Source organism: Strix uralensis, chromosome 10 (assembly GCF_047716275.1).
Source record: "Strix uralensis isolate ZFMK-TIS-50842 chromosome 10, bStrUra1, whole genome shotgun sequence".
Taxonomy (NCBI): domain Eukaryota; kingdom Metazoa; phylum Chordata; class Aves; order Strigiformes; family Strigidae; genus Strix; species Strix uralensis.
This window is the reverse complement of record NC_133981.1, coordinates 10,382,632-10,397,865: the sequence shown is the minus strand read 5'-3', so window position 1 is coordinate 10,397,865 and position 15,234 is coordinate 10,382,632. Positions and strand designations below refer to the sequence as shown.

General features: G+C 37.7%; 1 protein-coding gene across 4 annotated transcripts in view; it reads left to right on the top strand.

Moving 5' to 3' along the window:
- The window catches only part of LOC141947737 (contactin-3-like), a 113,597-nt gene that overhangs the window by 49,521 nt on the left and 48,842 nt on the right, over positions 1 to 15,234 (top strand). For all 4 annotated transcript variants that reach the window (XM_074879171.1, XM_074879170.1, XM_074879167.1 and 1 more), the window contains exon 3: positions 9,708 to 9,803. In XM_074879171.1, the coding sequence (XP_074735272.1) occupies positions 9,708 to 9,803 (96 nt within the window). The remainder of the gene's footprint in view (positions 1 to 9,707; positions 9,804 to 15,234) is intronic.

Sequence of the window (15,234 nt, the reverse complement as noted above, 5' to 3'; positions counted from 1 at the left end):
TGTCTGTCTTGAGTTCAGACCCTGGCAGCAAAAACTATGAAATCCCTCTGGATTAAAAATGAGGGAGGAGATAGAGGAATTGAATTGGTTTTAATGAATTTCATGATCATAATTAAAGAGTAAGAGACTGGCAGAATTAGTTTTATGAGACTGGGGATAAAGGGATTTTAAGAATAGTTGGGGAACGTGCTGAGCCTGAGTGTTGGTAAGAGTTGAGGCACCTGGAACTGGTGGGGAAGGAAGGACTGAAGGGGAAGTTGTTGGCGAGAGGGGACAAGCACAAAGGTGTGTGAGGAATGACAGAAACATGTAGGAACTGCATCTCAAGCTAAAGAGATACCATGGCACTGGGACTAGGGCGCTCTGGAGCTGGGGGTTTCAGTCTGTGTGGCTGCTCCATAGGACCTGTGTTCGTAACCTTCCTGGTGGCTTCTCTCCTGATAGCAGATATCCCTCAGTGCCTTTCCCATCTGCAGTGTGTCCCCAGCCAACAGGGACCAATACACACTCCCATCCCAAGTCTTTGGTACTGAAATCTTACTGATTTGGCTTTTTTTCTTGGCCAATATTTGTGATCTTAGGCAACCTTAATTCTGGCATTTTCTAACTCCAAATAGTTGAGTTTACAACCTCAGTATGTTCTTTTAATTTTATTAAGGACTACAGAGTAATATGTTTGCACAAGAATACTGAATTAGATTATGCAGTGGTTTTTAGCTTGTGATCAAATAATCTTTATAAGAACTCGTGTTTGTGCACAGGTTGGAGTTATGGCTTCATGGGAAGCTTTTCATCATTTGGCTTTCATTTTCAGCATTAAACAAATGATTCTGCTGCTTGGACTGCATAATGTCCTGTCTCCTAGAGATCAAGTTGTATTCTTTCATTTTTGTGTTTTTTCTGTGAACCTGGCAATTCTTTGTTGTTTTAAATATCTCCACTGTCAGCATCACAATGATGGGTTTTTTTCTCTTATTTTGTCTGCCTTATCTGCAGTAGAAAATACCAGTTTTGCTTGTCAGCCGTAAATGACATCATGGCAAGGAGTGCATTTCACTGCATCCCTGTTCTGTGAAGTCTGTAAGAAAGTAACTACAGACCATCTGCTTTAGCCACTTTTGGCTACTGCAAAGGAAATGAACAAAATACATTCTGGCTTGCTTTGATGTGCTCCTGAACATCCATTAAGCTACAACTTTAGTGTTGCTGTACAGTGCCTGGATAGAAATAGATCACTTTTCTTATCTATCCTGTCCTCCTGAGCCTGTTAATATAGTCTAATCCTAGCTAGTAACCTAAGAGATTTATAGTCATAAATGTTTGCAGCAATTTTCTGGAAACTGTTTTATGCTGTGGAAACATCTTTGTACTCAGATAGGTACTGTTCCAGTTGTAGTGGAGCACCCAAGGAAGAGTGTATTATATCCTTGTTTCAGAAGCGTTAGATTTGAACATCACAGAGGCAATTAATGTCAGTAGCATATGCTATATTCAGGGCATGAAGTCTGAGTTATTTTATTTGTCAGATGTGAAAATTCACTTAACTATTCACATCACAATCTCTAGAAAGAGCTAATACAGTAAAATACAGTTCTTTCTCCACACAAGCCAGGCAAATGTGCTACCATAAAAATGTATTACTTTTATTTCTACCTCTGCATTTTTAATCTATCAGTAAATCCCATAATAAAATTAAAAGTTTTAATTTTCTCTGAATTTCTCTGTAAATATTGTTCTTGATACAGACTTAATTTCTGTGCTTGCACTCTATCCTCTCTATGGCTTACCTCAAGTAGGTTACTGAAATCACTTATGTAGAAATAGTCATCTTCTGAGTTCCCTTGTACTTGTTTTATTAAACTAAAGAGTTGAGGTGTAATGTACCTGACAAACTCATCTGGTTTTAGGCTGAGAAACAGTATACTGGAGAACTGTTTAAAAAAAAATAAATCCATTGATGTTAGCTCTTCAGGATCCCCAACATGTCAAGTTAAAAATACTGAACAGCAGCTGGAGCTAAAGATAAAACTCAACTGATTCTGGAAAAAAAAATGGCACATGTGATTTTGACAAGGTAGGTCATGGTTTAAGGCTTCCTCTCTTTTTCTAGGCAAATTACTTAAGTATTTTAGATTGTGGGTAAGGAAGTGGCTTGTTTCACTACACATGCCTGCCGGCTACAAAGCTGGTGGTAGAGGGACAGACATAAACAGGTAAAGGTACTTCAGAGTTTTAATCACAGCAAGTAACGCAGTCTTGGGGTTGCAGAGCTTTGGAGAGCTGATCCCCAGAGAGGTTGTCTATGGGCTGTGAAAGCTGGAGGCTCACCCCGGAGAGCTGAAGCAGCTCCGTAAAGATGTACAGTTTCCTCCGGGGACCATGTTTTTAATTAGCTGTGTTGGATGGAGTTAAGGCATTCCTTATGTTGGCTGTTCTACATAAACTTGTGCATTTCATATTATTTTGCGTAACCCAGGTAGGACACATGTTTTGAGATGAGAATTACAAATATTTTGAAGATCTGTGAATGTTGGATTTTTATGCTGACTAGCAAGTCAGTGTATTTTTACATTTGCAGCAGCAGCTGTGGTAAGACATCTGTTGATAGGACACTTACTCATCTGCTATATCTGTTATTTGTCATCGTTACATCTGTTAGAGTCCACATGGCCCTAATCAAAGCAGTGGGGCTTTTTGCCAGGTGCTCCATACAAAGTGCGATGGGGAAGATGACAGATTTTGGTTACCCGTATCCTAGCAATACTTTCTGCTAACAACCCAGCTATGTTCTGTAATATTTGTGGGAGAATCTGTCTGTTTCTTTAAGGAAGGTGGCTGACTTTGGAAAGATAAAACAGTGAAGTCACTGGCAGAAAAAAAATCTCGTTGTAATCTGCATGTTCCCAGTGCTTCAAAAAATGAACTGTTGTAGGATGGTTTTCATTGATTTATTTATTGAGGAGAGTCTTCTTGGAAACACTGCCACTTAATAAACAAACCTTCAGGTGACTAGACCTAGATCTGGCAAAGAATTTAGCCATCCATTTATTAAAACGTGAATAGCCTGGTGTTCTTCAACACTGAACCTGCTTTGTGGTCACAAGCAGTTAGTGATGGAGGTGCTTTATAGACTGTCAGGATATTCTTAGGGTTTGCTTTAGGAAAGCTTTAGGGGAGGAGGATCTGTATTGCATCTGAGAACTCAGCTGTAGGATAATTTCCTTGAGCAAACATCCTTCTCTCCTGAGATATTTCTTAAATTACTTGAATTGCTTCGTTCAGTGCTGTGTTTGCTTGAGTTCAGTGATAATTCCCAGATAATATTGAATTTATGGAAGGCATATTTTTTAAAATATTTATTGGAGAATGTCTTTCCTTCAAAACATGCATTTCCCTTACAACACTGTTTTTCCAGTTCTATTGGTGCAGTTTTGCCAATGAAAGCATGTTTAAAAAAAAAAAAAATTCCTGCTCATCAGATGTTGACTCAAATTTTATGCTATTAATGTTCCTCTACTGCTTTTTTATTCTGCTGTTTCTGGTCTCTTCCTTCTGTTCCACACAGCCCACAAAAGCATCTCATCTCTCTGTGTCCCTCTTTCTCCCTCATTACTGCAGACACTTCTACCTCTTCCCATGCTGTCATCATGTTCACTGCACTCTGATACATCACCGCCAAGTTCTTTTTAGTTTTTCCTATTTGTGGTTATATAACACAGACTTTGTATGACTCTTGAATGATTCTTACTTAATTGGTGTAAGAGTGTTTAATTCTTTCCAGTTTCATTTTTTGCTGCACCCCAAGTGATTTAAGGGGAGGTGAAGAGTTTTAAAGTTTTGTAAGTGGTTGGTTTTTTGGGTTTGTTTTTGGTTTTGGTGCTGTTGGTTGGTGCTGTCCACTGCAACTGGCTCCAGCAGCCTGTTAATCCCTGCACAACTCATTCAGTGTTCTGCTTTTCATGTAGTGGAAACAACCTGCAGGGTCCCTTCCCTTTCCTGCTCACTCAACATAAAAGTTTGCTGCATTTTATTAGCAATATTTCTATGGATGTGAGAGAGACTCGGGTGGGCTTTGCTGAATGAGACTAATGTAAGCAAAGACAGGAGCAGTATTTCAAACTGAAAACTCAGCTGTCTAAGTAGTGCGTTGGGTTGTGAAGAAAAATGCCTTGAGGGTGGGAGGTTGTTTCTGCTTGCTCTGTCCTGGAGCCTTGAAAGCCAGGGCATCAGTGGGTTTAGGCAGTGGGGCTGTGTTACTGCATCAGGGCTGGGGCTCAAGCTGGAGGAGCAGTGCCTCTGTCCTGGGCTGCAGGAGCACGCTAACAGTGCCAGAGCTGCTCTTCTCTTACCAAAATGGGGATTGAAAAATACTCCAGTGTGTGTGTGTGTGTGTGTAACCTGCTGTACTGTTACCTTCATACAGATAAATGTGGTACTACAAAATGAAAGTTCGGTAGTGTGTCAGAGCATTGAGAGATTTTTGTAAAGGTTGCTGTGAAATTACATGATTTCCCTGTAACACCAGCCTGACAAAAATGAAACTGTGGAGTTAATTCCCCAGTGGCCAGTGAATCTCTTCTCCAGTGAGAAATCACCCTGATTCTTTGCACGCTTTGAGTAATGTTCACTTCTGCACTGTTAATATTTTTCTCCTTTCTACCTCCAACAATAATTGATGATTACATCTTGTCCCTCCCTCCCACCTCAGCATGATTCTCCCAGGCTTGATCCAAAGCCCAGGGAAGGCAGCAGAAGGTCTCACTTGCTCCGTGTGCAGCTCTGCTGTGCTGTGTCCAAGTGCTGTATGCCTGCAGGCAGCATGCACGGGTTAACAGGCCACGCATCCAACTCTTCTGTTGAGTGGATACAAGTATTTTTAAGAAACTTAAAACTATGCCAAGTGTACACTCAGTTCTGGTATCTGTCTGAAGTAGTATAAAATACATAGTCACAGAAATGCCTTGGTGTAGACAATTTTGGGGTATAGTGTGGTGGGGTTTGCTTATGCAAGTAGGTGATTTAGGTGATGGTCAAGATTTTTTTGTGTGGTTTGGATTTTTTTAAAGAAACGAATTTGTCTTATTCTATTTTCTCCAGAAGTTAACATTACCAATATAGCTATTACAACACGCTGAGGCTGCTATTTTTTTCTTAAGAGCTCAGACTGGTATCTCATTTCTTTTTGATAATGTGACTTTTACCAGGGTGAGCGGGTTGTGAATTAGTACTTCATTATGTGCTGACATCGAACAAAGTCCCCACTTCAGAATTACGTATTCGAGAAAACGGTTTAAGAATTGGTTGTCTGACTCATTTAAGGTACTTGAACATCCTATCAGTACAGAAGTATATATAAAATATATTTTAACAAGTTCTGCTGCTTTGAATAATAATGAGTCTAATGAAGTAATGGAATAAATATTTTTGTGGCTTTTAAGGGACAGTTATGTTTGTAGCGCATGAACTCTTTTTCTGCAATTATCAAAACATGGTAGAATTGCTAATAAATGTGTATTGACAGTAAATATCAATTGATGTAAGTAATAAGATGCTTGGGTGTTACTGGACTTGGAGTTGGAAACCTACTGAATCTTGCTCTTCTCTAGGGAGTGAATGTATCCTGTGTATTACTTAAAACAAACAAAACCACTTAAATAATTAGAAGTTGGTATAATTTCTAGAAGCCTCTACTAATCTAATGAAGATCGTATGTACAGATACGTATGACTAGGGGTGAAACATCACACAGGTTTCCTGGCACAATGGAGACAAATCGGTGCTGCCACAAGCTAGGAGTCGTGTCTGGAGCAGCTTTGTCATCAAAAACTCTCTGGATTTTTCATAACATGTGCTCTATGTCTTTTCAAAGCATAGGCATAATACTTGATCTGATCTTGTATGATCCATTTGCTTACCTTCCTTGGTTACACAATATTACAGAAACCAGAAACTTTTTAGGAAGTACTTGCAGTAAACTGCAATGAATGCAGTCAACAGGCGCGCGTTCTGCAGGTAGAATAAGATTTAATCTTCTTGCGTGTTGACATCAGGAGTGAACAAGGTCTGTTTGACCTTCTACGGATGCTTCAGGTAATGTATGCTCTCCCCCTCATGAATTCATAAATCCATATATTTTAATAACTGTGGATATACACAAACTTTTCTATGTTTCTGTTCCAAATGCATAAACAGCTCTTCCAAAGCAGAGGCAGTGAAAACGATGCTTGTGTTACTTTTACTCCATATTTAAAATCTTTCTTAACAACATGCTTGAGACGTAAAACTTAGCTTGTTAAATGGAAGGAGAGAACCCAGTGGAATATGCGGTTTTCATATCCTTGCTGTTTGTATGTGAAAGAACACGTTTCATTGTTCTTTTCAGGCAGAATAAGACTTTTCAATAAAGCTGAATTACATTTTCTTGCTCCATTTTATTGCAATGGCATGTGTATTTTCAGTTGATGTAACTTTATGTACTTGTTACTAAAGCAATGAGGCAACTATATGTATTGCATGGGAAAGGAGAAGAAAATGCTGTTTCAGGAGTCAGAAAAGTCTCAGTTGCTAATTTTAAACTTCTATACGGCAAACTATAAACAGGCAATAAAAACATATAATTTGCAAATTACACACATCTAGATTGGTTTTAAGTTGAATTTTTTTTATTTTGTAGTCAGGTTTTTGTAACACTTTTACCAAAATATTTTCAGTGCTATGATTAGAGACTTTGCCTGCTAGACTTAAGTAGTAAAGTTGCTCATTTCCTACTGGAATGGTAGGATTTCAGATAAAAGGAGATAAGTGTGGCATAATAAATTGTAATAAATTCAAGTAAGAAGATGTAGGGAAGAGTAAGTAATTAAAACACTTTATTTTGGTGATGAGTTTGAGAAAGTAGATAGCTTTAAAAACCTGATGATGAATAGGACAATCCATAGGTAAAACACGTAAATACTTCATATATGTTTCTGTCCTTTCAAATAAAACAATGGGATGTTGTCATCCCATGGGGTGCTGAAAAGTGAGCCCTGTTCTGACTCATCACTGCTCAAAACCATCTTCTGTGCTGTTCTTATCTTTGATCTTAGTTTCCAGTTATATTTTATCTATTAAGACATTTCAGCAGGATAAGAGCCTCTGAATTCAGAGATACAAATCGATCTGTAAAAGTAAACACTCTTTTCCATTATTTGCCCACCTTTTACAGTATTTTATTTACCCTGACAGTTTTCTGAGAACTTAATGTTCCTTCCCAATGATTTCGTATAATAGCAAGTTTTGTTAGAAGATACTGCACTTCTCCCTATTGTTATTGCTGTTAGGATACTGGCTTTATAAAAAAACAAACAAACAAAAAAAAACCACCCAAGCAAACAAAAAACCCTCCAAACCAATCTGTCCTGATATTCCACCAAACAGGACTGGCTTTGACCTTTAATACTCTGAATATGCTACAGAGAATCCTGAAAACCAGATTAGAATCTCATATAAGCAGGGAGTACTTCCCAAGGTCAGAGGTTTAGACTTCATTGTATAATGCTAATAGAGAACTCTATTACTATTTTGCATGATGATTTTTAATTATTTTCAAAGTGGTGCCAGACAATGTGTAAAGAGAATATATAAGTACATAAATGAACTAAGTGATGATATTTCTGCAGCTGTGTGATTAGTCTGGTACTTAAACCACTCTAAAAGGTAGGATGGAGAGCTTCCTGCTAATTAGTGAAAAATTATTCTTTCATTGTAGTATGGCTCATATTCTTCAATTTCTGATGGATTCTGCATTGCTTCTTGTTGCCCAAAAAACTATTCCCCTATGAGAGCAGTCTTCATCTGCAATCAGTGATTAATAACTTCTGCAGTACAACATTGCAACAGATCAGACTGCAGAGCTGCGGTGGGTCCCCGCTGGGTACCTGCAGGATAATGAGGATGTGCCTTTCTGAACACCTTGGCATGTCCCATAGGTCATGTCTCTTCCAAGGGGCTCCCAGTCCACTCACATCCTGCTCGTACGGTGTGTCGGACGGCGCAAAGACAACCAAGTTTCTGAAGGTCTTTATTTTCAGTAAATGAATATACATGCTTAGAACGCAGTGATAAACCATTTCATTTTAATTACAGAAATCATGTGTTACATAAGATACATGACTTGCAGAGGTGGTGATGTAAGAGGGTGAGATTTGGTCTGAATTTTATATGTAAAATAACTTTTTTGGTAAACTTTAAAATTTAAATTGCATAGCTGTTTTCATTGTAACGTCGAACAGTGTGTGTCATCCGGGATGCTATCAGCTCTTGGTTCTTCCTTTTGGTGACTCGGGGGAGTTGTTTCGGGGCAGCTAATGAATCTGTATTTTTGTGGAGGGAAGAGAAAAATGCTTAAAAGGCCTGAAATGAATTGCAGGGCGTGTTGTTTTAATCTCCTGGTGAAATCAGTTTGGCTGTGGTTGTATATGACCTCCCTAACACTTCCAGTGGAAGGATCCAAACTTATTCTGTGCATGAAAACATAGGCCCTGAGATGTACCTGCACAGAAAATCAGTTGAAAAGCTGAAAACGGCCCTTTCAAGAAATCCTCCTATGAGCTTTATGTGCAGTAACAAAGAATAATACAATAATATCTTATTGCAGCATTAAATGGATTTTTTTTAAATGAAGCATTAAAATTCTAATCACCCTTGTTCAGTGTTCTGACTGTAACAGCTGTTGCTTTTCAATATTAAAAAATACTATATTTTGGGAAATAGCTACTCTTGGTCAACTAACTACTATTATTCTTAGTTATAAAGACAGCCTTATTTTAAAGACTGTGTGTTAGTACCCTTTACAAGGTTATAAACCAATTTTTTTTTTAAATTTTCTTCTGTTTGGTTTTATTATGGAAAAATATATGGTTTATTCACAGAAAAATATTTCTTAGTGTAGTACCTCAATCTTGGTTTGTATTGAATGTTATATCTAGCTTAATTCAAGGACATAATGAGGCCATGCTTTCTTGGATCTTGAGTCACCAGGTAGAGGAAAGTTAATTTAGATTTATGATAAAATGCTGCTGCTCCACAAATTTGCATTTATTATATACTCGGTAGCATTTGCCTCCCCTCTTACACAACTTAAAAAGATCACAGAAGACCTGAAGCCAGGCAGAGCAGAGCGCTGAGTCGATGTGCCAAGGTGCAAAGTGCTTGCCTTCATTAGAGCTTAGCAATGTTACAAGGGATTCTGCCACAGGAAGATGGTCGAGGGGTTTCTTTTCTGTTTGAAAAGATACGTATCCATTTTCTGAATAGCTGTGTTGTTAGCGTTATTTTACGGTTGGTTAGAGGAGCTCAGTAGGATCTTGATGCTATTTTCATCAGAGCCTTCATTTCAGAAGAAACAGTGTCTTAAAGACCTATTTTTAAGTTATGCTTATGATTCCTTTTTGGTTATCAAAATTAGGGTAGCATAAGCCTAGCATAAGAACAAAATTAGCCATAGGATCTGTTTAATTATGTTCTTGTAAATTAGTTCACTTCAGTCCTAATTCTGTCATCCTCCCTCGTGTTGAACAGCCATTTCTTTTGCAACTGATTTACTGAAATCACTGAACTTACTTGCCTAGTAAGAGATTTGATATCAGGGTTTGAGAACTTGAAACTCCTGTATATTTAGTCTCTTCTCTTTCCTAATATCCAGCTCACCTTTCTTTCAAAAACAGATCTTGAAAACTCCCGGACAAAAATGAGAAGCGCGGTGTCAGTTCGAGAGGGGCAGGGAGTCGTGCTGCTCTGTGGACCACCCCCCCGGGCGGGAGGTAAGAGACCTTTCAGGCTTCGTGCTTCCACCAGAGCTGGTTGACTGTAAAGGGTAACATCTCCCTGGAAATGCGGAAGAGAGCAAGAATGAAACCTGGTTTCTGAAGTAAATAGAGAGAGAGAAAACAAAACTAAATGGGGGTGGGAGGGGGGAAGTACTTGGGAGGATTTACTTTTATCTTGGAACAACTTGCTAGCTCCTAGTAATTTCTGTGCACTTAACATGTCTGATTTTTACTATATTTCCAGTAACTAATTGAGTATCTTCTGGAGTTAAATTCTGCCCAATTTCACAATTGCCAAGCCTCGATGAATCTGGTTTTCTCTACGACTAGACAATTGCAAAGGGTAGATTGCTGTCTTTAATTATGCTAGTATCTGCCTGTTGTCTTGCAATCAAGACATTTGATAGTGTAATGTAATGATGCTGGCATAATTTAAAACACTGCTGTCTTGAGGCAGGGGATAAGAAAACTGAATATATGGGTTCTTGGTGGACCAAAAGTTACAAGTACGTTTTATCATTCATTCTGCATCTTCAGTCTTTGACTAATTGCTACTGAGCCTCAAGTACGATTTGAAAGTAACTGGTTTTATTTGTTTTTAATTGATATGGAGTCTCATTATTGAAGGGCTGTGATGTTAAACATCAGGTTTGATTTCAGAGACTAAGTAATATAAGCTAAACACTGAATACAATAATAATAGGTATTGTGGCTTCTTAAATTTGGCAGAGACCAGGCAGACACAGGCATAAAGTGGCAATTTTACCACTGTCTGAGCTTGCAGAATTTTTCTCTCTAAACTGATACATATTCTTAAATCATCTTTATAGCTTACAACAGCTTTGTCTTTTCAGCTGCTGAGAAAATGGGTCATTCTCCTAGCTATCTATAAGAATTAGAATGATTAAATTTTGCTTCTATATGCAGTCCAAATTCTGAATTGCTCCAGTCGTTCTTATACTCCCATCCCTTGCATGGGTATACACCCAGAGGTGATCACCAAACTGACTACAACTCTGCCTGACTCTTGCAATGTTTAAGTTTGAGGTGTTAAACAGGAGGTGATACAAAGCATGCTCATATTGCTACGAATGTTGGTTAAAATCAACACTTGAAAGAGGTGAGAATTTACTTTGCAGTCAGCAGATGGATATGATTGACACCCCCCCACACTAATTGTGTTATTCATGCAAGAAAAAAAAGAGAACTGAGGGCTCCCTGAATTTATCAAATGGAATTGAGAATTGGTACCAGAATTATGTAAAATCCTTGGATTTGTCTGAGAGTTGGAGGATTAACCACTAAAGTTTTCAGAAGACATGGAACAAGGCGGGAAAAAATTCTTCCTTTTCTTTCTTCGCTAAAACAAACCTATAGCATGGTGACATCAAGCCTACAGTGCGTCTAGATCTGGCACGGTAGGATGCAGGTCGGTAAGTCTTAGATAAAATACCCATCTGTTAAGCAGAAGTAGTTTGTTAGGAATAGCAGGAATGGTTTAGGAACAGCTAACCTGGCCTGAGGGATCTGAGGCATCTCAGCCCTTTTCCAGATCAGTGATCTGATTATTTTTTTTCCCTGTTTCTTTGCTTTTGTATTTGTTGCACTGAGCTATCAAATACTTTCAGACAATACTAGTTCCAAAAACCTTCTCAAATACCTTGTTTTCTCTTCCCCTTAAGCCCCTGACATATTGTTCGTGTTCTGTCATGCCATGCAATTTCTAAGTTGTTGCTAGCTTAATTGCACTGATTTTTTTACATTCTTTGTAAGGAGTCTTCAAGAAGAGACTTGATTAAATTGTGATTATTCCTCCATATGCAGCATTCCAGTTACAATAGAAAACAATGTTGATCCCAAAAGAAATACCAGTTCATAGTATGGAAAAAGGATGCTTCCCTTCTACAATTTGGCATATTTTTTCTTTGTTTATCTTAGCAACATATAGTACAAAAGTAATATGAATATCCCCTTTCAATGGGGAGCAAATTATTCCTTCAGTTAATGGTACTTTTGTCCTTTTGAAGTTTGCGGTTCTAGTTCCATCAGGGTACGGACATCTACCACTTAAACCAACAATGAACTCCATTTAGCTTCATAAACATCAGGGCATAAACTGAGCTTGTACTTTAGCTTTGTTTCTGTGATGGCTGTTGGTGTATGGGGGGAAGAAGATGGTGCTTAATGCTTCCAGTTGAGGGTGCACAGATCAGTTTTATATTTCTGTCATTAAACATGAGCTGTACCACAAACCCCTCCAATATTTTCTTCAGAGTTAGCGCATTTCCCTTTGGCATTCTCTTCTATAGCATTCTTGTTTGAGACTTACTGAATGGGAGATTTGATAAATGACTGGCTTTGTGTGTGCAGACTTTCTCCCAACTATTTTATTAATTCAACTGGTTCTTACATTAGGTGATGTAAATTGTATTATAATTGAGCAGTGATTTTTGGATAATTAAGATGGTCATCTGTCATTGTTCTGCATGACCATACTTCTGTACATAATTTTGATTCTGTTATAGGGAACCTGTTAAAATACCCTGGTTTTCCCACAAAGCAGTAAATCATCTCTCACTCAAAAGATAAAATTACATCTAAAATTGATTTATGTAGATCTTCTGCTGTCTTTTTCAGTTGTTATAACCATTAAATTGTACTGAACTCTCTACAGCTATTGTGACTTTTTACTGTCTTACTTGTTATGTCTTTGATGGCTTTAAGGGACTGTCGATGTAACAAACATTTCAACACACAAAATTTAATATTGGACGCACTTAACATACAGCCAGTTAAAAAACATTCATGTGATGCTAATTTTTTTTCCATTCTGCCAAGAATGGAAAAGGCTAGACATACGGAGATCTAAAAATGATTTTTCTCTACTATTGATTTTGTTCCAAAATCAGTATCTAAGGAGTGACAAAGCCCCAAGTAAAGCAAATCTGCAAGTTCCTTTAGGGTTTTACCTACTGTTACTACTGTATGTGTATCTTGATTATCATGTAGCTTATCTTCAGCTATTATTTCTATTTGCTAGATATTGTGATTTATATTTGTTTAGTACAGTTGGTTTTACTAATCTGACATTGATTTTTTTGGATTTATGAGGTATATTCTGCTCTACAGGAGAGGAAGCAGCAATGAGGCATAGACCTTTTATGTTGTCTATGGTGGTTTCAGGACTGCTTTAGACACAGAGAAAAAGATGATTTTTAATGGTATAAGTGAAGATTTGCTTGAGGGTTATGCAGACATTTCAAAGAATTCAGGCTTGCCTGGAAAAACTAGGCATTAGTTCTGTGTTGGTGGTTATACTCCCTGTTACCTTGTTGGTGTGTGGAATATGACCATAACCCACAAGAATTTAGGTAAATGGCAAGAACATTGTAGAGGCAACAAACTGTTGCTTGGAAGTTGCAAGGAAATTCTACTTGTGTTATATTCATGACTAGCCTCGTGTGATATGTGTTCCTATTTCACGCAATATGGCAAGGATAGTTCTGCATCTCTAAAGTAGCAAGAATGTTCTCCATGTTACTATCATGCTCTGATAAATGTAGACTTAATCGATAAACAAGACTGTATTTGAAAGATAGGGCTCAATTTAGCTTATAGCATATTATTTTAAAGTTGTGACATGCTGATATGAAATAATACTAGGTCATGGAAAAATTCATTCCCAATTTATTGCTCACTGTTTAATATGACAAATCATTCAGTGAATAGTGTCATGCTGTTGCAAATTAGTATTTAGACTTGCAAATTTTTGCTCGTGTCTCTTGTATTGCCATTTGGAGACCTGCAAGTTCCAGCAAGACTGTGCTTCACAAATAACATGGCATGGAAAGTATCTCATATGCCAGAAATATTTTGATGCTTTGATTATTTCTTTTCTGAAACTCTTGAATATCAACATGCTACTTTTCTGGGAACTGTAAATTGAAATGATTTTGCTTACTTCACTTTGGAAACATTTCATACCCTTAAAGCAAAACCAGACTGATAGAACTCCAGAATACCGTTTCTTTTCTACTGCTCATCAGTGTGTTTTCAGGGGGTGGAAAGCATCCTGGTTTTGCATCTTTATCTTTTGCTTTTGTTGCAGATTGTGGATGATACTCATCTGGGCATGAGCAATAAATCATACTTGCAGTAGGCATATTATGAGGTTTTTGCACAAAAATGCATTCTAAGGAGAATAGTATGTTGAATATTGTAAAAGCAATGGCCTTAAAAACAGTTCCATAGTGTTCTCGAGCTGTTCTCAATCTGCCAAGGAGAAATAGTATTTTTATTTAAAAATATATTTTGCAATAGTCCTGCTGGTGTCATCATCATCTGCACAAATTTCAGCTGACAGTTTGAAATCAAATCCTAATGTACCCAAGAGACATTTATGTTTGTCCATATGAGGGACAATAATACATGTTCACAGCTGGATTTTACAATGATTTCTGTTTGTCAGAGCATTATTTTCACCACCAGGACCAAACCAATGCTGTAGAGACAGTCTCCATGTTCTGCACTTTGTCAAATGCAGTCTTTCTAAAGCACTTCTTCTTTTGATAAACCTGTGTTCCAGACTGAGGTAAACCAGACTAAAATTACCATATCCTTACATACTTGTGCAACTTTTGCAGGTACTTTACAGTACATGTTTTTAAGCTAGTATGGAGGTGTATAACTGGCCTAAAACTTTTAGCAAAAGATGCATGATTCCAGTCTGGGAAAGGGCAAACTGGACAAGCACGGTACCACTCCCAAGTTCATACAGAACTCTTTGTTAACTCCATGTTTCATTATGCACATCAGTGACACTGAACAGATGAATATATTAGTATTTCTATTTTATATCTTAGATATTTGGTCATCTTTTAGTCTTAAACTAAGAGATGTATCTAGATCATGAAGGATAGCTTCATAGCCAGGTAGTCAGTAGATCATAAAGCCTTGAAGAACCTGTGATCAGTAATATTAGCTCTCGTAAATTTTGCACTACATCTTGAATACCCATTACAAAATCATGAGAATATCGCAGCCTTTTATAATTTTTTTTAGGAAAGATTCTAGCCTTTGATTGTTCTTTTTTTTTTAAAGTAGCATTCCCAAGTATACAAATCAAAAAACCAAACCAATATTCTTAAGTCTCAGTATTTTAAAGCTAGATTATTCTTTTCATTAGTGGGGTGAGAGAGCGCATGTCAGAACCTACAGTCTAGGCAGTGAAGGATGTGATTTCACCTATAGCCCAGAAAGGAGTTTTTCATAAGACTGGATCAGCTCGTGCTGGCTGCAGAACATTTGGTTCCCACTAAGATTCACTGAGAGTTGAATACATACAGTAGTAGCACGTATAATGTAGGCTGTTGTGGAGAGAGCAAAGAGTAGAGCAGACTTTTGTGGGAATAATACAGCGTAAGTT